General features: G+C 46.0%; 1 protein-coding gene across 20 annotated transcripts in view; it reads left to right on the forward strand.

Moving 5' to 3' along the window:
* Positions 1–25,156, forward strand: part of ARHGAP10 (Rho GTPase activating protein 10) — a 329,300-nt gene that overhangs the window by 297,231 nt on the left and 6,913 nt on the right. For 4 of the 20 annotated variants that reach the window (XR_010840992.1, XM_067035624.1, XM_059066728.2 and 1 more), the window contains 3 exons: positions 5,434–5,593; positions 22,773–22,925; positions 24,012–24,103. Coding sequence is in view for 16 of the 20 variants with exons in the window: in XM_067035624.1 (XP_066891725.1) it covers positions 5,434–5,593; positions 22,773–22,925; positions 24,012–24,103 (405 nt within the window). In the remaining 4 variants the exon portion in view is untranslated. Of the gene's footprint in view, positions 1–5,433; positions 5,594–7,613; positions 7,806–8,036; positions 9,318–10,222; positions 10,272–21,781; positions 21,822–22,772; positions 22,926–24,011; positions 24,104–25,156 lie in introns of those variants that run through there. The other 16 variants (XR_010840990.1, XM_067035620.1, XM_067035621.1 and 13 more) reach the window with 10 other exon arrangements.

Here is a 25,156-nt window from a genome sequence, read left to right on the forward strand (position 1 = left end):
TTGTTCTGCACTTATAACAATAAATCTTTCTTTGATCCTAGTGACTAGCTGTTTGATATTTAGAAGCATCTAAGATTATTCTGATGGGAAGCATATTTCTGTGCCAGCGGAACCACAGAGAGAGTCTGCTGTTGTCTTCCATTTAACCAAATACGTAACTGCAGAGTTTGTCAGAAGTTTAACTAATTCATTAGATCTTCTTCCCTCCCCTCCCCTCCCCTCCCCTCCCCTCCCCTTCCCTTCTCTTCTCTCTCTTTTCTTTTTTTTGCTTTTTTCTTTTCTTTTTCTTTCTTCTCTTCTGGCCCCTTTCTTTTTCTTTCTTTCTTCTAATTCATAAGCCAGGATATTTGAGAGAGGGGAGCATGGACCAGCCTTATGAGCGGAGACAGCTCATCTCTGATGAATAACAGAAACCTTCTGTGGTTTCAGCTCATACTCAAACATTCTAGGCTGAGCAGAAAACAGCAGGTAATGGATTCAAAGGGAACCATCTCTGACGTCTTAACAGTTAGGAAGTTTATTTGAGAGATGGACAAAGAAGAAATGAATGAAATGGGAGGGAAAACTCTAAGCCTCGTTCCCTCCAACAGCAGTTCTGTTTAAGTGAAATGAGCAGAAGGTGAGTGGAGAGAAGCACTTACATCATCAGAACAATAAAGTTCAACTATCTAGAGTAAAAGTTGTTCAGCATATTAAAATATAGGAGATAGGGCTTCCCTGGTGGTGCACTGGTTAATTCTGCCTGCCCATGCAAGGGACACGGGTTCAAGCCCTCATCCGGGAAGATCCCACATGCCACAGAGCAGCTAAGCCCGTGTGCCACAACTACTGAGCCTGTGCTCTAGAGGCCACGTGCCACAGCTACTGAGCCCGTGTGCCACAACTACTGAAGCCTGCGCGCCTAGAGCCCATGCTCCGCCACAAGAGAAGCCACCACAGTGAGAAGCCCGTGCACCACAATGAAGAGTAGACCCTGCTCGCCACAACTAGAGAGAAGCCTGTGCACAGCAACGAAGACCCAGTGCAGCCATAAATAAATAAATAGATAGGTAGATAGATAGGTAGGTAGATAAACATTCTGTGTATTGTTAACTGTGGTAGAATTATCAAGTTCTTTTTCCCTCTTCCTGCTCAGTTTCCTGTCAGTCATTGAAGATCGCTTTAGTCTGTTCCTGAAAACAAAACACATGTGCCTGTACTCAGGGTCATAAAGAAACAGACTGAATAGTGAAATCCAGTAGCTGACATGAAAGGCATGTCCTCGTGAATAGTTTTTTGGTCCATTTTTTATGTGAATCTATGTCTGGGCCGGAAACCTAAATACTTGTAAGATAACACTCCTCTCTGTTTACCATAGTAACAGCAATAACCACCACCACCACCATCAGTAAGGAGAAGGCTGCTCCTTACACTGAAGTTCCTCCAGGGTTCTCTTCCATTTCTATATTGTCTCCTTTGCCCTCTCCATCCAGTGCTATGACTTCAACTCAACCCACATGCCTCTCAATAAAATCATCCCAGACCTCTCTCCAGGGCTCTGGGGCTGTATAACCAGCTCTCCTTTGGACACCTTCCCCTCGATCTCTTACCCCCTCGAACCCAACATGTCTACAGCTGGTCTTATTATCTCCCACACTCAACTTGCTCCTTGTTTTTCATGCCCTATTTCAATGGATAATTCTACATTCACCCGGTAACCTAAAGCAAGAACTTGAGGGTCATGGTAGGTTCCTCTTTTCACCCTTCACCTTCATTCACAGAGGTCTGATGACTGTAATACCTGAATATCTCTTGAATCTATCACTTCCTTGTTTAATCCCTGCAATAACTTCCTAATGCCTGTAGCACAAATCCAGACACCTTAGTGAGATATAAAACTTGACACCCTACCACCCTCTGCTGTGTTGGCTTTACCTGACTGTCTTCTGCACCTTTGGGTTAGAGGCTGATTCTTCACCTTTGTAACTTGGCATCTGCAATGTGCCTTAGTATATAAGTAGAGCCTCAGTAAATTGAAGAAAGGGGGTGAGAGATGTTTGTGGCTTGAAAGGGGAGAGGATGATTATCAGAAGCTGCGTGCAGATTTTCTAACAATACTTTGAGATTTGTAGATTTTTTTCCTTCTTAATTCCTAGAGGCATTGGCTTTTCAATTTCATGATCTTTTCTGTGGCATTGAGTCCACAGCCAGTATTTCCTGAAGCCTCCTGATTTGCCTGGCGCTGCATTGTGTTCTCTAAGGATTACCAAGATGAGACATGGTCTCCACCCTCAAAAGATGCATAACGGAGGTGGGGAGCTACAATCAGGTCATGAAATCATTGACAGTGCAATGTAAACTTGACTTCTGCTTGCCTGCTGTCGTGAGAAAGGAAAACAAGCAGAAAAGGTGGTTGGCAAGAGATTATGGAGGAGGTGGGAATTAAGCTGGGGGTTGTGAGGAAGTCATTTTCTCTTCTAGATGTGGTAGTTGTATTCTAGTGAGTTTCTCATCTTGGAGTCTGTTCATAGCAAAAGCCCGTCAGCACCATTTTTGTTCGCATACTCGGATCAACCCTGTTACTCGCCGGTGATGAGTCTGGAGTTGCCTGTTAAAGGGTAGCACCTAGGGAAAGAGGTTGTGTGACACTCTGGAGAGATGAAAGGTGAAGAATGACGAGGGTGTTGGACTGTAGTTCTCAAGTACAAATTAGTTTCATAGGATTTAAAATCTTTATTCCTGATATTGTCAAACATAGAATTTTTTAAAGCTTTATTGTTTTCCTACTAGTTAAAAAGAAGTCATTTAATTTTGGTGAACTAAAATTTTAGACTATTTGACCTTTACATGCCTGATATTAGTGTTTCCTCAAATGCAGTGATTCTCAAGTAGATAAGCTCATTCCTGAACAGTGAGAGAGAGAGGAATTTTGTGCACATGGAAAGCAGGCTGAGAGATCTCTTCGTTTGATCACTTTGTGTAAACCTATGCCCTTGTATCAATATTCTTTTCACTTGAGGGCTCAGATTGACACTGTTTGGAAGGAAGGAAGGGAGAGATTCTCTTACTAGCATGTGATTTAATATGTTGAGTGACAGTTTGTGCTGTGTCAGTCTGCTTAGGGACAGGATTGGAGGGGGTGGTGATGAGCTAGTGTATATGGTTGGGAGAACCTTTTAGGTATCTTTTGAAAGGAACCTTAGACCCTTGGGCTCCACTTCCCCAAAGCCGCTTCACGTTTCTCCTTGTAGGAGTGAGTCAGGGAATAGCTGGGCCCAGACTCTCACTTGCTGCTTTGCTGTGTCAGGCCCTGCCCCAGAGACAGGGCCTGCAGCCCCGAGAGCAGAGGGCCGACATCCAGTCTCCTGCAGCCAGGAAGCTGCTAGCTTGTGACCCACCCTGGAGGTTATCTTGTCCTGCTGCAGAGCTGGTCATATTTTGCAACTTCTAGCCAAGCCCTGAATTGGCAGCTGTCGTGCAGGTAAACGTTCAGGAGTTTACTTTAGACTCCATGCTGGGGTTACATAGGAGACCTTCTTAGTTTTGAAGCGAGTTGTTGCCCAGGCTGACTGAACGACACGCAGAAGGGTCCTAGAAAGCTGGAGCTCCAGGTCTCATTTGCAGGAAAGAACTGGATGAATTGAGCTATCCAGGCACAGGTGGAGAGGCAGCCTTTGTTTCAAAGTGGACTGTATCCCAGGACGAAAATAAATCCAAAGGAAATCATAGAGATCTATCAGTGGGTTTGGGTTCATTTGCCTGAAAATGAGCCCTTCTTTCTGGGGCTGAATTATTCCAGTTAGCTAAATACATTTGCGGTGAAGGGCAGTAGAAAAAGGAACTTCACTGAACGAGGAAGCATATGGTCTTCTGGGCTGTGTGTTTGTGCATGGAGAGAGAGCAAGGCTTTGTAGAGCGACTTTGCCCAGGGAGAAGACCTGCTCACAGAGATCGCATTCACCTCTCACCCCATTGTATCTCTCTCCCTGACCATGCACTTAGGAAAGAAAAAGCTCAGAAAACTGCCTCACCGCAATCTTCTGCATGGAATCATGCATCCCCCTGGCTGCTTCTATAAGGGGTCCCTTCTTCAGCCATCACCACCCCCTCTAATTCCTCCTGGCCTGAATTCCACTTTTCCAGATCTCCACTTCTAAGATTCTTTTAGCCTTCGTTGTAAGCTAGGTCAGAGTTAAGTAAGAATTATTTTATACAGTCAGTTTTCAAGATTAGTATCTTGGGAGCGAGCTTCATCAGAGCCACGGATTGCTCTTGTGCTCCATTATTAGCAGAATTGAAATCCATCTAAGACGGTTTTCCGAGAGCACGTTCCTCGCTGTTCCCGGTGTTCATACACCCTCTATTTCTGGGACTTGGGACTGAGGAAATACGAAAGTTAAATCAGCTGGAAGCTGTGTGTGGCTGGGGTGTGTGACCCGCCACATCGTATGTCATCCGCCATGGCAGTTGGTTGAGCAACTCTTGTGACCCAGCATTTATAAAATCAAGGCCAAGCCAGTGCTGTCTTGATAGAAGGTTGCTGCCCCGGAGCAGTTACGACTTAATGGGGACTGTGACTTTGGCTGAAGGGTCCAAGCTTCAATGCGGGCTGTTCAGATGTGTTAACGGCAGCTGGGAGTGTACCATGAAAGCGAGGAGACCGGTCGAGGGACACGGCTGCTCTTCTGAGCTTGTCTACCTCCTGCATTTCCCACCCAAGCCCATAATGTGTGCAGATGATACAAACGCACTTCACAAAATGGTCCCCTGTGAAGGAATACATCATGTAACCCATTTAAGAAATGCATTTTCATTGGGGTTTAAGGTCATCCCCTGCAGTCACTGCAGGGGTCTGGTTCTTGGAGAGCATCCTCCCTAATGTTCACCGGGAAATGGAAGTTTCTCTGTGTCCAGGATTTAATAAATTGGGCTATTAAATTGTAATTCAAGACACCAGCTCAGAAGATAAGGTCCCTTTCAAGTTGTTGAATTTGTTATGACTGGGTGGTGATTGGCAGTGGCTTAAAAGGCCATCATGTGACTAGAAATCACTGAGAGGCTGGACCCTGCAGCACTGGTGTACTGCTCTGGATTGTTTTCGAGGTGATCACTGATTTATGACTGTGCTCCTCAGAGACCAGGAAGTCATTGTGGTCGCCATTAAGGCTTTCATCTTCCGTTTGATCTGATTTTGATTATTGTTTTTTCTTGTGGGGAAAACACTCCTCACTTTGTATTACCTATCATTTATTTTAAGCATCTTTGGTTAAAATTAAAAACAGAAAAAAGCCACCAAAATCCCTAAGGACAGGGCACCAAAATACTCTCAGGCTGCATTGTAAATGTAATTTTGGATATAATTTGATTGACTAATCAAGCGATACCATGTAGCTATTAGTGGAGTTTTTTTTTCCTCTGAGTATTTGAAAGTTGATGGCTTTTTCTCCTCCCCAGGTGACCGTCCCAGTCTTCCTAAGGAGGACACTCCTCCCAGCAGCCTGGACTCATTTTCCTCCCCATCTCCCACAGCTCCCGCTGCCCATGGGCCCCCTGGACCAGACAGAAACCACCTTCTTGCAGATGGGGGTACCTTTGGGGACTGGGCATCCACTGCGTAAGTAGCTGTGCTTTTCTGTTTGGTGCTGAGGGAAGGAGGGCCCTGAAGTGAAAGTGGCCCTTCATTTTGAAGTTTATGTGGCAGGTCGATACTGAAGCCGTTAGATCTCAGGACCTTTGTTCTCTAATTAGTGGGGCTGCCGAAAGGAGAAGGGTCCATAAAACAAGGCCTTTCTTTAATGGGGTGTCTGTGTTCCCAGTATGGAAGGGGCGGGCAGGTGCTATTTCAAATCTGGTTTAAGTTCAATTCATGGCAGTTTGGGGTTGCACGAAGGAAGTTTGTCCTGCTTGGGATGTTTTCTCGCTAGTTATTGCAAACTTTTAGAAAGATGCAAATGCATGCATTGTGATCAGTAGACTTTTCAAGGCTTTCTATTGGATGATATCTTAGTTATATGAATTTTTGCAAGCTTTATGCTAGTGTCCTGCTCTGCGTACTCCGTAGCACCCTGCGTAATTGGCAGTTGATGGTTGAAATACCTGATCTTAGTTTCTCAGTTTGGTTGCGTGCCAACCATGAAGCAGATCAGCTCAGGTGTATTAGGACAAATAATACCAATACAAACAAAATACCATGGACCTGGTTTGACTACATGAGGGTTTGTCTTTCTCTGCTTCCTGAGGCTGTGGAGTAAATGCAGGTTGGTGGAGGTGTGGAGCATTCAGATTTCAAACAGATGCTCAGAGAAGGAAAAAAAAACTCTGCTAATACTTACATGACATTACTTGATTATTCAATCAAATGACATCCAAAAATACATCTATACTTCAGCCTGAGAGTATTTGGGTGTCCTGTCTTTAAAGTTAAAAAAAAAAAAAAATGTTTTCAAAAAATCAAAGTTGCTTAAAATAAGTCGGATAATGATGTCATTCTACCCTAGCTGGGCTGGGCATTCTTGGGACTTTAAATGGAATTGGAGAGTGTTTCTCACATCACTTGGCTTTTTATAGTTACTGCTGGATTCACATGAACTCATTATGAACTTATTAAGTATTACAAGAGGCTGGGAGAAGTTTGGTATGCTAAAATTTGGGGGTGACCTGAAGACTTTGAAAATCTAACCGAACGTCCAAGTGGAACTCAAAATATGGGTACGCATTCTCCAGATGAGATTTTTTTTTTTTTCCCCTTCAGAATTGTCCTATATGTATATTTAAATGCTGGAGACTGTGTATTGTGGATTTAAACCACAGAGTACTCAAACAGGCCTGTCATTTTTACTCTTCTTTTTTCAAAATAAAAATACTCTTTCACTTTTGTGCTACAAGCAACAGTGACAGTAGTAACATAGAAACCCAGCCTCTGCAATGCTGGGCACTGTAGCAGTGGAATTTGGGGTATGTGTGTGTGTGCGCGTGTGTGTGTTTTAAAGCACAAGCCAGGTCTCTAATTATTCCTGTCAGTAAGTGTCTGTCACAGTCAGTGGAGGGCATTTTGGCCAGTGCTGCTTATTCCACAGTGGTTCCGTGGAGAAGTGACACATTCCAAAGCCACGACGCAGGCAGTGCTCAGTTCACAGCCCATCCGTGGCTGGAACATGAAGAGCTTGATGTTTCTGGTCATAAATCAGATGAGGAGTGAATCCCCCCAGCTTCCTATTCATACAAATTTTAAAATGTCGTGGAAAGCACTCCAACCTTTGAGAGGCCTGAAAGGGAGGGGGCAAAATAAGTAGTTGAAACAAGTCTGGAAAGGAGATTTTTGTTATAGTGGAGACTTCCTGCTACTTGAAGAGCTTGATTTTTTGTTTTCTGGGCACTGGATAAAACACATCTCTCTCTTACATATATATGATAGGATTCCTGTGTATCTTTTAAAGGACTTGACGTGTAAGCATATCTCAGTGCAGATTTCTCATGAAGTCGGGGAGCGCCTCCCACGCTTGAGCACAGTGAGGGTCCCCTGCAGGGCTTGTGAAGCCCACGGCGCTGGGCCCGCACCATAGTGACGCTCAGGATTGGGGAGAGCCTGAAAGTGCGTATTTCTTTTTTTTTTCTTTTTTTTTGTTTTTTTGCAGTACGCGGGCCTCTCACTGCTGTGGCCTCTCCTGTTGCGGAGCGCAGGCTCCGGACGCGCAGGCGCAGCGGCCATGGCTCACGGGCCCAGCCGCTCCGCGGCATGTGGGATCTTCCCGGACCGGGGCACGAACCCGTGTCCCCTGCATTGGCAGGCGGACTCTCTACCACTGCGCCACCAGGGAAGCCCGAAAGTGCGTATTTCTAACGTTTTCCCCGATGATGTTTGGCAAACCCTGACATAGACTCCTGTCCGCCCCTCCCCGCGTGGTTCTAGGCATGTGCTGATGTCAACAGCTTCTCTGAGGAGTGTAGTTAGGAGAAGTGACAGTGCTTCCTTCTTTTTTCTTTTCTTTTTTTCTCCTCCCCTCCCTTCCCCTCCCTTCCTCTCCCCTCCCCTCCCCTCCCCTCTTCTCTCTTCCTAGGATTGTGTGTTTGCTGTCTTCAAGCAGCCCTTGGGTGCCCCCTGCAAACTTTGATTCCCTGTGCCTGAAATGTCTCCCTTCCTTTCTGCTCAAGACAATCTCGACCTGTCTTGAGGATCTGATTTAGTTTTCACTTTCAGGAACCTTTCTCTAGGGCTCTAGTCTACTGGAGGGTTCGGAATAATCCCTTCCCCTGTCTGTACCCAATACCTGATGTTAGAAAACGATCCCCTTCTAGTACTAGTTAGTACTTACCTTTTATTGTTATTTGATAGTAGTATATGTGTGTGTCTATCTATGTATCTACATCAGGGTCTCCATCTGCCTGCCTGCTTATCTATCAGTCTTATTCAGTTTGGGCTGCTATAACCAAACTACTTTGATTGAGTGGCTTATGAAGAGCAGGAATTGATTTCTCAAAGTTTTGGAGGCTGGACGTCCAAGGTCAGGGTGTCAGCCTGGCTGGGTTGAAGTGGGGGGCTGCTTCCAGCGTACAGACTACTCACTTCTCACGTATCCTCACATGATGGAGAGCAGAGAGCGGAAGCAGGCTCTCTCGTGGATCTTAGAAGGACACTAATCCCATTCATGAGGATTCCACTCTCATTGCATCCTAATGTTCTCCCAAAGGCCCCACCTCCTAGCACCATCCCATGGGAGGGGGTAGGGTTTCAACATGCAAACTTGGGGGGGGGGGTCACAAACATTAGATGCATAACACTATCCAATCTTTCCCTCACTCCAAGATCGATCATAAAATTATTTTTTAATAGATTTAATTAATTAATTAATTTATGGCTGCGTTGGGTCTTCGTTGCTGCACACAGGCTTTCTCTAGTTGCAGCGAGCAGGGGCTACTCTTTGTTGTGGTGTGCGGGCTTCTCATTGCGGTGGCTTCTCTTGTTGCGGAGCACGGGCTCTAGGAGCATGGGCTTCAGTAGTTATGGCCCGCGGGCTCAGTAGTTGTGGCATGCAGGTTTCAGTAGTTGTGGTTCACGGGCTGTAGAGCACAGGCTCAGTGGTTGTGGTGCACGGGCTTAGTTGCTCCGCGGCATGTGGGATCTTCCCGGACCGGGGCACGAACCCGTGTCCCCTGCATTGGCAGGCGGATTCTTAACCACAGTACCACCAGGGAAGCCCTCGATCATAAAATTCTTGACGATAAAATTGGGTCTCGTAAGCTTTGAACTTTTTAGTGATATTGACATAGTTATTAATAAATATTTATTTCTCATTTAAATTATTATGCATTTATAAAAATGCTTTTCTTTTGGAAGTCTCATGTCTTTCTGTGTATCATTGAATGTCTCTCAGGCAATTTAAAACTCTTTGGGAATTTCACAGAATTAATCTCACCATTTTCTCTTTATAGGGTTTTCTTTATTTCCTTAGCACTTATAAATTTAGTTTTCATTGTGTGTGCTTTTCTTTTTGTTTCTTTTTTTTTAAATCCATCATCTCTGCATACCCGCTGTACAGTATTGATTATAGTAGGATCTGAGTAAATCTGATTAAGAGCCCTTTTAATAAAACCTAAGTTGCTGTGTAGTCATTAAAACTCTTCTCAGAGCCTTAAAAAGGAGGCACTGCCTGGACTGCTTGGTTTTAATCCAGAGTGGTGACTCTCTGTTCCAGAACTTACACTTGCCTTATCTTAGGTCCTGAAAAATGAAGCCCAAATGTATGCAGATCACATAGGACCCCAGTAGCTCTATTGTACAGAAATGCCATGACCCCAGCTACCAGAAAGCAAATGTATGCAGGAAAACTTAACAGCAGCTGAAATTCTGATATAGGCAGTGTGTAAATACAGCTGTAGTCTCTGACAGGTAGAAAACAATCCAGCAGAATTGGATTTCTTGGGTTTCTGCTGATGTTTATGACTTGTGGGTATTATTCATTGCAGTCAATCAATCTGTAGCTATTCCTTACCTGTACACTCAAGTAAGGTGATGGGTGACTTCATTGCCAGTAAAGAATTGCTCAGTCTCCTTGGAGGAGGACATTACATCATAGGTCAAGGTATTTCAAATGTTCCAAAGTCATTTTTTCCCCAATAAAGTAGTTTTATCTTCATTTTTAAGTGATGGAGCAGGTCCTTGATAAGTAATTCTTTTAGATCTTCTGCCACAAAAGAAAATCTGGTATAAGTAGATACCAGGCATTGTTATCTGCTTCCTCTACAGATTTCAGATGAAAAGGAGCACCTCCTGCTAGCACGTGTCCATAGTCAAGATGGCAGCAGCATCTTAGAATAGTTCTTCGTAGCTGGGAATGTTGGTACCCTGAGATGTAACTCAGTTTGTGCTCTGACGGGCTGGGAGGGCAACAGATCCTTCTCTCCCACCCAGTGAGAGGCTTGGCTTGGTTTATCCCGCATGGGAAGGTGTTCCTAACACGTCTATCCCAGATGCTGCCCTGAGCTGCTGTTGTGCGTCAGAGATACGTGCCTCCCCAGGCTTGGTGCTAGTTGGTTAAAGTCTTTAGGCGGTGAGCTCCCGTGCCCATTTACGGCCTTGTGCATGCCATCTGTGGACTTTGTGTGTGCTCACTGGTGGCCATTTTTATTCTTGTCTGTGAAATAATAACTTGCTTCCTTTAAACTGGGCAAACAGATAGAGGTTTCCCATACATAGACAGCTACTTGGCATTTGAGATGACGTGCCTTGGTTCCATGATTGCTTTTCAGGGAGTTGATGAATTTTGCGGGGAGATAGCCAAGTACCCCTTAAACTGGCTTTGTGTCTGTGACAACAGACCATGAGTGATTTGTCTGAAGTTCAGACAAAAATAATCACCTTAAACAATTTTTGACAGGTTTTGGTGAAATTGGGTGCACACTTAGAAATTCTAAGGTAGCAGTCATAGGCAGACTTTGTCTTCGCCTCTTCCCTTCGCCTCTCTTTCTTTCTTTTCCCTCTCTCCTCCACCCCTTCAGGGAGGGCTTCCTTAACCCCATTGCTCCTTCACCTTACTGCTCCCAACCCTGCCAGGGCAGTCAGTTCACCCTAGAAGTTGACGTCTTAAATTTTTCTCTCTCCTATTATGATGATTGTTTCAAAAGAAAATAGGGAATTTATCCTTTAAAAGTTTTCTCTCTCTCTTTTTTTTTTCGAGGGGGGGTGCATATCTGCTCTTTTGCTAACTTGACTTAAGATGAGCACATATGGCTTTTGTAAAAAGGGGAGAAAAGTTATGTATATTTAAAAAGAGATCAGGAGACGGTGGTATTTAACCCCCCAAAGTGAATTACCCATCATAGGCATTTCCAGCATCTTTATTGGCTAGTTAGGACATCATATCCTGATAAGGGGAGCACCTTTCCTTCTCTGCTTACCTGTAGGTGGACCCTGGTTACAGAAAGTGGTGGGTCCCGTTGACCGGCGTCTCTAGTAGAGCTGGAGCCTTCATGTGGTGCTGGGTTGCTGTGAGGAGTGGATTGGAAGCCAGTCTCCCATACCTAAGTGAACGGCGAAGTCCCTGGCGGGTTCAGAAAGATGGAGGTCTAAGGTAGCTCATAGGGAAGCACAGGGCGGATGAGCAGGAGTAGACTGCCTTGCCGTGAGCCCCGGCAGCCTTGTGACTTCTGCCCAGAGGTGAGCCCCACGTGGACCTGTTGGAGGCCGGGGACTTACAGGGGGCAGAAGCTTCTGCATCAGCAGCGGCTGGTGGTGAGAGGCTGCAGAGAAGCCTTGATGCGGTAGATCCTCTCTTGCATTTCTCAAGAATCAAAGACTATGGAGCATTAACTCTCGGGGGCCACGGACTTTGTTGTAGCTGCTTTATAACTATTTCGTGTTGATCCTCACATCAGACCCAGTGAGGTAGAACTATGTTCATTTTTAAAGGTAGAGAAATGGAGGCACAAAGAAGGTCAGAAATTTGCCCCAAGCCACATGACTAGTAAGGGGCAGAGAAGGGTTATGAGACCCTGACTTGTCTGCCCTCGTGATCTGTGGTGCCCTTGGACTTGTTTTACCGTCGGTATGGAAAGTCTGGTGGCGTACGGGAGCGTTGTTCAGTTGTAGTTCTCCCCCGATTCTGAGACCCAGTGAGCTAACAGTGGCTGTCAGCTGGCCGCTGCCCTTGTTTTGAAGAGGGAGCGCTGACTCTGTGTTAAGACATGTTGCTGTGGTTTATAGCCATCTATGGGGAATAAACCCTTGAATCTGAATTGCGGCACATTCACCATCCAACACCTTTGGCTGAGATTCGTGGAGGATGGCATCCTCCCCTGCAGCAGAGCTGGGAGACTTGGAAGTTTGATATTTTGCAACAGAGCAGCATCCGTAATCTTCTTATGAGTAACATGATATCTGGTAAAGCTCTTGAAGCTGATCTCGGGGCCCACATGCTCGGCCGTCGACCCTAAGTCTATTCACGCTCATTGGGGGGGGCTGGTGGATAACTTTTGTCCTGTATATCTTCTTGAATCTTCTCTCCAACTCAGTGTAGAAATTACGGCATCCCGACTGACCGCCTACCATCCTCACAGCCTTCCATACATGTCCCTTGTGTCTTGCTAGGGTATTTTTGGTATTTGTATTGTGTACTTGGCACTTGCATGTGGCCTAATTCACCTCTTCCTTTGCTGTGCTCTAACTATACGTTCTGAAATTCAGAGATTTTATATTCAAGCCAAATAGTTGGTCATTCATCTAACTTTACAGCCCCGTAATGAAAAGTTGACTTTCCAAATTAAAGACACTCGTCTGAATTTTTGTAGTAGCTGCTCTACTGCTTAAGATTCAAACAAACAAAAGTTAAGTCTTCTCATTAGTCTTGTTTTGGTTTTGCTTTTCTTTTTTGTTTCATTGGTTTTTGCCATTGTGATGTATCGTTTGCTGTGCATGGATTGGTTGGCTGGGTCTCAATATTGAAATGCAGGCAGGGGCCTCGTGAGCTTTCTGTGTGTTGGAAGACCGTGGTGTAGACTGGTAAAGCACTGATTTTAGAGTCAAACAAGCCTGGCTTTGCATTCTTCTCCTGCCAAAATCTTGGAGGCCTTAAATAAATTACTTCAGCACACGAAGGCTTAGCAAGATTATCTGCAAAGGGGGAGTAACAGCGCCCAGCCCTCTGGATTGTTGTGAGGTTTCAAGGTACCACATGTAATAAAACCCAGTCACGGCTCCCCTGGGAGCCCTAGGCAGCCACCTGCTTGCATTTTCCTTTCCTCCGAGAACTTAATTTAATATTCTTAGTTGAACTTGACCCAACTTCCTGGTTCATCAGTTATGTAATCTCCCCACTAAATGGCTTAGGGAAAATAGGCTCTCTAGTCCTGGAGAAGCCTTTAGTGTTGACCTGAAGTTGCATTGTTTCCAGCATTTACAGTAGTTATACCAGGAGAACCCCGGGCTCCTGTCCTTGCCTCGCTGTGTAGAAACCTCCTCTGTAGAAGCTTCGGAGAATAGGGCCCTTGGGTAGCTCATGACCAAGGTACAGGGTTCCCAGTGGGACCCAGCCAGCTCTCTGACCTGTTCTGAGCAGTATGGGAGGCTCACCCATCATGACAGGTAACCCGTAAAACAGCTTGGTAAGTAGCCAGAGGATTTTCTTAGCAGAGTAGTTTTTGAGCTGTGCTTGGGAGCCCCTGTTTTATGTGTTCCACCCTCACATTGGCTGGTGGCTGTCTTCCACATACGCATTGAGCTTGTGGAAATATTCCCGTCAGTTGCCCTGCGGGACCACAATGCTGAGACCTCTCTACAGCCCCATAATTCTCCGAAACGCAGCTGCAGCTCCTTTTCTGTTCGGCTGGCAAGCTGAAGTTCAAGCCTCGTCCCTGATTCCACAGTGGTCATCTGGAAGGAAGAGAAATGCAACTCAAGGAACACTTTGAGTGAAAGATCAGTCAGAGGTGTAGCTCTCGGTTCTCTCATAGCAAACCCCGAGAAAACGATCAGCCTGTGCGTGAACTTCGTAAGATACGGGCTGACGAGGTAGTGGTGTCCTTTCTTGTCAAGGAGGGAAACCCCCCAGCAGACGCAGCATCCTGGGGGGTGAGGACTGAGTGTTCAGTGCGGCTGTATCCAACCTCAAAAGGTTCTGTCTTATCTGTGTTCGAGAGATTTCCTTCCGTGCCTTTTTCCTCCTCTCTCTGCCCACCTCCCTCCTTTTTTCTCAAGGGGGGACCAAGTTCTTGCTTTTACATGCTGGCTTGATCTATTGGCTGTCTGCCTCCTGCGTGGGAGGTGATCTTGAGCAATTAGTCAGGAGAGCTTCTGCTGCAGGAAAGCCCTGGGCGCTTGCAGATCGGCTTTCGGCACACACAGGAGTCCCCGCTGCAAATCCAGTGAAGGTGGAGGAAGGCGAGTGGGCTTCTCGAGCCCAGGGGAGTTTACCATCATTATCTTCACCTCTTCCAACTCTCCACTACGAAATGGATTCGCATCTGGTCCATCTCATCCAGGGGTGAGCAAACCGTGGCCCACCACTGCCTGTTTTTTTTTTTAAATAAATAAAGTTTTATTGGAACACAGCCACCCAGTCATTTACATTGTGTGTGTGACTGCTTTCGTGCTGCGATGATGGCAGGGTTAAGTAGTTGCAAGATCTGCAGCCTGCAGACCCTGAAGTATTTATCGTCTGGCCTTTTGCAGAAAAAGTTTGCTGACCTCAATCGAATCTATAAACAAAACTGATCTTTTTGGAAAAGCCCACACTCCTTAAAAACCAGTTTCAACAGTTGTGGTTAATTGCCATGTTTTAGATGGGCGGTCCAAGTGACTTTTAAAAGGAACTCTTAGGAATCTTTTCATGTCATTGAACTAACCAAAAGTTTTCTTATGGCTTTTGGATGCCTTCAAGTGTGTGATCATAATTTCAAAAGGCTTTTTAGTGCTTCAGTGATTGAAAAATTTATTTGGGGTTATTCTTTTTATAACCTGTTGTTAAAAAAATTTTATTTTGAAATAGTTTTAGATTTGCAGAAAATTTACAAAGATAGTATAGAGAGTTCCCATAGACCCTTCATCTGGCTTCTACTACTAACATCTTACACCGAACCATGGTACTTTGGTTAAAAACCAGGAAATTCACATTGGTACGACACTATTACATACAGACTTTATTTCTGTTTCACTAATTGTTTCACTCATGTCCTTTTGTTCCGGGATTCAGTCTTGGATCATATGCAATCATACTGCACTTAGCAACTTTTTTCCCCCAATGGTGACATTTACTTAATATGTATAGTTTTTTCCCTTTGACAGAGTTCGTTGTCTTTTGGTAAAGAAAATGATTCATTGGTGAAGATGTAAGCTTGGAAAGCAGAGGCAGTATACCTAATGCTCACAAGAAGGGCTTCACCTGTTGAGTGCTGTCTGCTCTCCAGTCACTGCTGGGCGCTTTATACCTGTCGTCTTATTTACATCCTACTGCCACCCGGCCTCTTAACACTTACTTTCATTTCAGCTAAGGAAACTGAGACCAGGGAGATGGTTCTTCTCCCAGGTTTCAGTTGTGGGGGACCCTCAACCGAGGCTGATAACACCAGCTCTGCCCCAGCCTCTGAGAGTGAGAAGTGTCCTCCCCTCTCTCCCCCTTCCCCTCCCGCCTCCTTTTGTTTTTAAACAAAAAAAGGAACAAGCTGAGGGAGATGAGGAAACAGCAAATGGGCACACTGCCAGGGCCGTCTTTGGAACCCGGGGTCTCTGCAGAGTGGCGGCGTCGCATGCAGTTGTCATCGGTGTGATTAAAATCCTTCGGTCGCCCTGCATGTGAGCATCTGACTCAGTGGTCCTGCCCCCTGAGCTCCTCTGACGCTCATCTCTCTCCATTCAGCTCCTCGTGTCCCACTCCAGCCGCTCGCTCGGAGGGACTTGAGGCTGTGAGCTCCCTGCGGTCTGGCCACAACGGGGTTTTGACCCGACATTGACCTTGAGTAAGTCGCCGTCACCTTTCTGCTGTCGGCTTCTCATGTGTCACGTGGAACGGCAGCATAGCTGGGAATGAGTGAACTAACACGTGCCAGTTGTGCCTGGCACAGCACCGCCGGTGCCAGGATGTAGGGAGGGCGTGAGGATACTGACAATGGCGCCGTCGGCTCGGGGCGGAAAGCCTCCCTGGCGGCCCACGTGGCAGCTGCTTCCTCCTCTGTCCTCCCGCGGGACCCTGGCCACCTCTCTGTTACGTGGCGCTCATCCCGCTGCGTCGTGATCATCAGTTTGTCATTCTCTTCTCACCTGCCTGGGTGCTCGTGGAAAACAGCTGTGATAGTTCCCTGGGTGTCCCCAGGGCAGGCATGGGGCCTGACAGGTAGTTCTCAGGCCATGAGTGATGAGCGAACAGGGTCCAGTTCGAACCCTCCTAATGATCAGTGACGTCCTCCCGGCCCAGTGCTGTAGATTATGGCCACTTGTCACAGGTGCATGCTTAGCCCCGCTGCTGTGTCCCTTGCTGTGCTCACTTGGAAGCAACAGCGTGCTGGCTGGGGAATTCCCCCACTCTGGCCCTTAAAGGAGAATGGTGGCATTTATTTGGACAGAGATTTCCCATAATATGCAGATCGACAGTATTTCCTTCTGTCTTTATTAACATTTTCAAACACTTTTGCCCAGGACAGCTGTTCTAGACTTATGCTGCATGTTGTTTCCCAGCCTGGAATGAAAGATCACTTCACTAATGTGTTAGCCTCTGCTCGGAGACCTTGCAAATGAGGTTTTAAAATCTTTCCTTCCGGTGCAAGCTTCTGATTTGACGCCGACATCATAAAAGCCATCGTCACATATCTTGGCGTTTGGGGGATTTAATCATTTCAGAGACGCAGTCATTTCTTTTCTTGTTACGTATCCTCCCTCAAATGCTAAATTACGCTCTGTGCTCCCAGAGCCTGGAATCGGGCACTTGTATTGCCAGCATTGCCCAGAGCCTGACCTGCCTATGCTTTGCAAGAAATGTTTGTTAGAGGCAGACGTTCTCTGGTGACTGGTGCAGCTGTTGTCACATTTTAACAGTTAGGGCCCTAAGTCCCCTCCCCAATTTCTGAAATGTTTGTGCTTTTCTGCTGCCAAAAAGTTTTTTTTTTAATATGCATGGTGCGTGGAGTCTGGTATTGGAGACGATCGGGTCACAGTTTGAATCCCAAGCAGCGTATAGCTCTGATTTGTTACATTTTCAGAAAAATGAACTCTGTAAACTGTACACATACACAGAAGCGGTCATAATTTCATGTCATTGAGGGTTTACTGTCCCCATTGTGAAAGCTACGCGGTCTTTCCCTGACGTGCAGACCTGTGAGTGCTGATTGATTCTTGTTAGTGGAGAGAACTCGCTCGTCACCTTCACAAATGTGTGTTCCACCCCCCCAGCCCCTCCACCTGCCCCGCCCCTAGGCAGGAGACTTCCCATTGCCTTTGGAATACCAGGTAGCCTTCCAATGTCAGAAAGTTTTCGAGGATGAGCTTCTGAGTTAGCAGGAGGAAATCTCTGTGTTTTTAGTGACACCCTCTTGTTTCCATTTCTTCCTTTTCTTTGAGAAGGAAACATTTCTCCTCAAAGGGGGGGGGTTGGCTCTTTTGCCCCGAAGACAGAGAGGAGTCATGATGCTTTCAGTTTAGTGTGTGAAATTGGGAAGAGAAACATATTCATATTTCTCTGTAATTTATTTCTGTTTTGGTAAATGTGGTTTCTGAGCTTTTCAGGAAGAGTAGACTTCTGCCTGCATTTTTGCAAACCACAGCTTGGTTTTCAGGAAACATGGCACTTGAGGTGCTTTATTAAAAAGCAATGATTAAAATTGCTCAGCAGCTCATTATTCAATAAAATCGGTGGTTTGTGACCTTGCTAGTCTTGCTCATCAGAAGTCCATAGTTAAAGGGGCACGAGGAAGAAGGAATTAAATAGGTTTGTTTTTTTAAAAAAGTGCCTAAATTTGGGAAGTGGTAGGAGAGAACACTTGAAATATTCTATGTGTTCTAGCAGGTAATGGGCTTTTTTTTTTTTTTTTTTTTTTAAAGTTACTTATTTATTGGCTGAGTTGCGTCTTTGTTGCTGCAGGTGGGCTTTCTCCAGTTGTGGCGAGTGGGGGCTACTCTTTGTTGTGGTGCGCGGGCTTCTTGCTGTGGTGGCTTCTCTTGTTGCGGAGCACGGGCTCTAGGCGCGCGGCTTCAGTAGTTGTGGCACACGGGCTTAGGTGCTCCGCAGCATGTGGGATCTTCCCGGACCAGGGATCGAACTCATGTTCCCTGCCTTGGCAGGCCGATTCTTAATCACTGCGCCACCAGAGAAGCCCCAGGTAATGGGCTTTTTAATTCTTAGCTCACCTACCAGTTTTGATCTGAAAGTCCCAAAGACTTTCTTAGCCAGGGTTCTCTGAACCACAGAATACAACAAATGACCTAAGTATTTTCTCAGTGCTCCCAAGGATGCTGTCAAGAACTGTGACATCTGAAATTTGACTCTGCTTCGCAGGGTCCCGCATTGGCCTACCATGATTACAAGGACGCTGGCGGAAGGCGTTGGGCTCCTGGTCAGAGTCAAAGGACTGTACTAATCACAGCCGTAGCAGTCCTCAGAGTGTTAATCCGAGTCCCAGTTTCCACAGGGTGGTGCCAGGGGGATGCTAACACTCCAGATAACACTTGCCTGCGGAGGGTTAGCCAGAGAGAAACCCAGAGCTCAGGAAAACCAGGTCTTTTATGACGGACAGTAAAGCCTGCTCTTCACTCCAGGGGCAGACACAACTTTATCTTCCAAGGCTCTGTGCTCTAAAAACATCCCTGAAAAGATAATCCAGCCTTTGCTCACTAGAAGTGCAGAAACACCAAAGACCCGTATTGAGTTGTCTCCCAGCACACGGGTAGCTAGAACAGTTCTAGACGTGCAGGAGACGTATTAATTCATTATGTACACGGATGCTTTAGGGCGCCTTCTCTCTAGAGGCCCAGGCTGAGAAAAACTGCTAGACCTTTGCTCTGGGCTGCCGTTTCCCAAATGCCTAGGGTTCCTCTAAAATGTTTTAAGTCAAAGAAGAGAAAGACAATGTCAGAAATTCTCCTTTAAAAGGAATACTTTACTGCTTTTTGAGAAAATTATAAGTATTATCTTTTAAAGAATTAAATAGTTAAAAAATAGTTTTTGATCCTTATTACCAGAAAACAAAATAAAACCCAAATTCTGGGAAGTAGGAGACGATTTATATAAAGAAACTCATGTTTACAATTTCTTGCCTTCCAAAAAAAAAAGAAAAATGTTGGCAGGTTGCTTTTGGAGACACCTGTGAAACATCGTCTGGCCTCTGCTGGCTGAGGCGAGAATTCAGGTCTTAGGTCTTGAGTATATTTAACCGCTTCCTGCCTCGTTCCCACTCCTTCCCAGCGAAGAAGCCCATGGAAAGTTTCTTGTATCCTCATGGCTACTTGGCTCCGTTTCCCGAACTTTGTTTTGCTGGGCAGGTCTCCTCTTTCACAGGACTCAGTTCTCCACGTGACTTATGGTACCTCCTCCCCATATTAGAGGCGAATATGAATAGTCCAGTCTGCAAAGTTCACAAAGTTCACGCCCGCAGAGAAGTCCCGAGCGGAGGCTTCTGAGGTACTGTGCGGAAACCGAGGGACTCAAATACAGAAATTTAGGTCTAAGTGGGAAGCCTGAAAAGACTCTCGGTGAACCAGTGAGTGTGGGATCACATTAGCACATCTGTGTGTTGACAGAAAACAGAAAAATCACAGAGAACCAACCAAGAAGCAAGGCTCATGTTGCGAGCTTGACTCTGGACAAGGGTGGGTGACTCTGAGTTCCCGTTTGGGGACAGGGTGGAGAAAGCCGAGCTAAGGATAGGCCCTTCCCTTCTGCACTTGCTATTCCGACAATTCTTTCACTTGCCAGAAGGAGTATTTTCCCTTTACAGAAAAACAAAACAAAACGTTTCTTTTTAAAAGAAAGATGTGAGGATGAAGTAGATCATAGCTGTAAAATTTATGACCTTTACTTTTAAAGAGCCTTATAAATACGTACACTGTTACCTTATCTTTATCCCGTAGCTGTCCTCCCTCTCAGCAGATAGATGGCCATCGTTTCATCACTTGACTATTTATGACCAGGAAGGGTTGGTTCGGGTGGGGTAACATACCTCATCCTCCACCACCACCAGCGCCTTGAGTAATTGCTGGGAGATAACATGGCAGTTGTTTGGCTAACTATGGTCTTAAATTCTCTGTCAGAGCTTCACTCACGCCATCTTCTCCCTTCCTGATTAGTAAGAGCCCATTAAAGTTTCATTTTCTGCTGAAGAATGGAGTGACTTTTGCTGTTGGTGATACAGATGACCTTGAGATTTCTAGGTGTCTTTGCCTGGTATGAAGTAGGTTTTATGACTTCCAAATGAATGGCTGGATAGGGGGATTGTAAATAAGTTGTTCAGAGAATAATGTTCTTAAGATGTTCCTCCTTCCCCCCCTTTTCTGATCAGAGTAAAGGCAACCTTCTGTGTACTAAATATCTATCAAGTCAGTAAGGCAATATTTCATAGGCCTGGTGTATAATACTCAGTCGTAGTGTTAGCACATGTGAACTGGCTGCTCACATGTGGCTTGAAGACTTCCTGTGCCACGCCCTCTGCCCGGCTTTGTGAATCTGCACAAAGAGCTACCCACCTGCTCTCAAGCCAGAGGCGAGAGAAGTGTCTGAAACCAACACAGAACAACTCACGCCGATCGACCCTCCCATGTATTGGGGTGACGGGCCTCCGGAGAAGGTCTGTGACTTAGAGAGCCCCGAGGAGAAGCACTGGGGGAGGCACGGCTGGAGCTGAGCCAGGGGGAGGGACAGATTGGAGCCAGCAGAGGAGCGGAAGGGTCTGAGGGGGGTGGAGGGGGAGTCAGGGGAGCACGGCTGTGGGCTGGGCAGCCAGGCTGCCAGGGCAGGTGGGAGAGCACACCTGTTCCTGGGGAGGCACGCGGGGTGGACGGGGTCTTACCCAGGTGGCTGAATGTGGCTGATGGAACTGGCCGAATGGGAGGCCTGGGGCTCTAGGGGCTCGGCTAGGAGACCCCCGCCATGACACCAACATGAGCGGTGAGAAGGGCATCGTCTCCTGTTCATGACAAGAGCGTAGAGAAAGGAACAGCCTGGGAGCTTTTTGCAGGAAAAATGGACAGGACGTGGTGTTAGTTCTGCTTTAGAAGAAGAATCAAAGAGAATGCTCAGTAATATGGAAGGACACGGAAGCTGCTCGTAGAAACTGGTTTTAGCCAAAGAGGGTGAACTTGAGGTGAGGGTATAGCAGCATTGAATACATATGTGTTGAAAACGTACTTGAGTAAAACGAGAAGCTTTCAGCACTGTGCTTTTAAAGCAAGCTTCGTAGACCATAGTCACAAGCCTCCAGTTTTGAGATCATTGAAGAATAATTTATTCAGATCAACACGTCTTTATCAAACCCTCCACGTTTAGAGGCCCCTCCATGAGTCTGCTTACTGACCCTTTTTACATTAACTTATTTTCAAAATTGGCAACTATTAGGGAATGTTAAGGTCACCAAAGATTTACTGTTCATTGGTTTCTCCCTTAAATGCTAGTCTTTGGTCCACTCTAGAGGAATCTTGATTCCCAGTGGCATTCTGTTCTGAGTTGCCACAGGTATATGACCAGATGAAAGAGCTTTATTTATTTATTTATTTTTATTTTTTTATTGGAGTGTAGTTGCTTTACAATATTGCGTTAGTTTATACCGTACAGCAAAGTGAATCAGCTATATGTATATGTATATCCCCTCTTTTTTGGATTTCCTTCCCATCTAGGTCACCACAGAGCATTGAGTTGAGTTCCCTGTGCTATACAGTAGGTTCTCATTAGTTATCTATTTTGTACATAGTATCGATAGTGTACATATGCCAGTCCCAGTCTCCCAATTCCTCCCATCTCCGCTTGGTATCCATACCTTTCTTCTCTATGTCTGTGTCTCTCTTTCTGCTTTGTAAATAAGATCGTCTATACCAATTTTTTTCAGATTCCACATATATGCCTTAATATATGATATTTGTTTTTCTCTTTCTGACTTACTTCACTCTGTATGACAGTCTCTAGGTCCATCCACATCTCTACAAATGACCCAATTTTGTTCCTTTTTATGGCTGGGTAATATTCCATTGTATGTATGTACCACATCTTCTTTATCCATTCCTCTGTTGATGGACATTTATGTTTCCATGTCCTGGCTGTTGTAAATAGTGCTGCAGTGAACATTGGGGTGCATGTGTCTTTTTGAGTTATGGTTTTCTCTGGGTATATGCCCAGTAGTGGGATTGCTGGGTGATAATGGTAGTTTTATTTTTAGTTTTCTAAGGAATCTCCGTACTGTTCTCTGTAATGGCTGTACCAATTTAGACATTAAAAGGCCACTGTTGAATATTTAGAGCTATAGGTCATGGCCTTGACTGTAGATTCTTGTGACTTTCCTTATAAGCAGAAAACATGAATAACTCAAAAGTCCAAGCAACTAGTTTTGGCTGTTGGATTCTGGTGTTGTAATTAGTGCACCAGTATGGCGCTAGGTTGGACAAAACTAGATCTTCTCCACAAACCTGAAGAAGTACAGTGAGGCATCTCTAGTTTTGAGGTGTGGCTCTTGGGGCTACAGACCTGGGAGGAGTTGGAGAGGACTCTGTCCCTTTCAGTCATCAGGAGAGAGAAAGGAACTATCATCCTAGCCATTGAGGAATGGAGTGTCATGTATTTGGTGTTCCATGGCCTTTATACTATTAATCCTGTTCTTCAAACTTCCCCACTTAGCCCAAGCCACGCCCGATCATCCACGGTTCAGTGGCTTAACCCTCAGTCACCAGCCACACCGAGCTGCAACCCAGCTGTTACACCTCCTTCACCCAAGCTGTCGTCTTTCCCCCTCTCTCTTCCTGCCACCGTAGCGGACAAGCCACCTGAAAGGTACGTGGTTTGGAGTGTGATATAGAATGTGAGGGCGGCACACAGAGGGGCTTGATCAACCCGAGCAAGTTCTTGTGCCCCCCCCACATGGAAAAAGCTTCCGGTCTCCTGGACTTTGTGGACAACATTTACAACCTTGCCTTAGACTTAAAGGTTCAAGAGCAAGTACATTCTTAGAGGTTTGCCTTATGTGAGACCTGCTTGAACCTACTCTTTTTGGTGCTGGTTGTGCATTTGTGAAACCACGTATTTTGGAAGAACTTTTTATACACGAATAGAAAGCACATGGTTTGTTTTAAAGGAAGGTAAATGGGGCACCGGACACCATAATTAACACAGCTTTTTAATGGGCGAGTGGCGCAGAGGCCAGAGGTGCTGACCTTTAGCAAAGCCCTTCCTCCGGGACAGCAGGCTGAGGCTTCCCCTGCTCCGGTGAGGCGGGATGCTTTCCTTCTGCCTTGGTGTGCATCTGGCTGACAGCCTGCTTTCCATCCTTCCCCACTGTGTTCTTTTCCCACAAGAACACACAGGATGTTTTGACAAGTGTTGAGAAGCCGAGCCTGATGTACCTTTTGGGGGCAAGACCCAGCTGAGAGCAATGAGCCCCTTCCAGGGTGGCGTGAAAGCAGAGCGTCCCTGCAGACAGATGGGTGTCCGAGGGTGCGTGGCTAGAGCCACTTAGTGTCCGTACGCCTCTGCCCTTCCCTGCCTCGCCTTCCATCTCAAGACACCGGTGCTTTTCCTTAATAGATAAACCGAAATGCTTCAGAAATAAACGTGCCCTGTGGTTCTAATAACGCTGAACGCGAGGGAAGGGCATCCCACTGAGCGGAGAGGAGAGAAGTAGGTGAAGAGGTTCAGGGAAAGCTTCTCGGAGGGGCTCCCTAAAGAAAGACTGGGGTTTGAAACCCGTCATTTACTTGACAGTCAAGCGCTCTCGTTTGCCCGATGTTCCCTTTCCCGCTAATTGCCTTTTTGGAAAGAGCTGCCGCGCTGGCGACATAAAAATGAGATTTGGGCAGTGCGGGCCGGGGAAAGGTGAGGTTTCTCATGTTTCACTTGGTGCCTTGCGTGTTCCCTCTTCAGCGTCATCTATCGGAAGGCCCGGGCAGTGTACCCGTGTGAAGCAGAGCACAGCTCGGAATTGTCTTTTGAAATAGGAGCGATTTTTGAGAATGGTAAGTGTTGGTGGGGGCTTTGTGGGAGGCTGTCTTCTGCCGGCCCAGAGGGTCTACAGCCCAGAGCAGACAGGCGGCCCCTGGCTGTGGGGTCGTCAGGAGCAGAAGTCTGTCCCTTGATGCTTTGGATGGGGCGAAAGCCTGCCCACGTGGCTCCCAGGAACCGAACGCCACTTGCGCTTTAATCTTGGTTATTCTCCAACTCTTGTAACTCTTGAGTGTCTTCATTCGCGATATCTTTCTCCTGATGTAGAGGAGCCGGTGCCCCTTGGAATCAAGAGATGTCTGTGATTTGCATCCTCTGTTTTCCTCCCCCAGCATCCCCACCCTAGCCTCCTAAACGCTTCACGTTCACCAGCTCTGAGCTACGGACAAGTGCTTTGTCGACCAATTTTGGTTTATCGTTCCCTTACCATTCTTAGGCTTTACATGAGTTTTGCTTGTTTGAATAGTGCATGAATCTCTAGATACGGGTATTGACTTTGCATACTGAAACCAGGGTGTAGATTTTTGTTTGCATGTTTAACAGTCACATATAAGCATTGAGGAGCTATGCCCGGCTTCAGATTTCACAAATTCCTCCCATGGTTCAGTGTACATCTCTTCCCTCCCCCCCCTTGATTTCTTCCTTCCCAGTCCTCCTCATTATGAAATTCATTGGTTGCTATGGAAACAGTGATGTTGTGTGGGGGCAGAGCTGCCCAAAAGGGTTCTGGAGAGGCAGCGAGAACCTTCGATGCTTGGAATGGAATGGTTGATTAGCCAGAATGTTTGGAATATATGGAGTATATCAACACAACGCCTGGTGCTATATTGTCAGTAATGCGGCATGTGCTGATGATTGTTTTTTAGAAAGCAAGTTGCCTCATTTAGAGTAGATTTCTATATCTGTGTGAGACGTACTCTGGAGAGCCAGAGACTCCTGATAGTGTCAGAAAGAAAACAAACAACAACAAAAAACCCCACGTATGACAGAATTATACTTCGTGGAGAAATTTTGCTCTTGGGGTAGAAGCAAAGATCGGTTCTCTTGTCACCATAACATACATGCAT

Source organism: Kogia breviceps, chromosome 6 (genome assembly GCF_026419965.1).
Source record: "Kogia breviceps isolate mKogBre1 chromosome 6, mKogBre1 haplotype 1, whole genome shotgun sequence".
Classification (NCBI taxonomy): Eukaryota; Metazoa; Chordata; class Mammalia; order Artiodactyla; family Physeteridae; genus Kogia; species Kogia breviceps.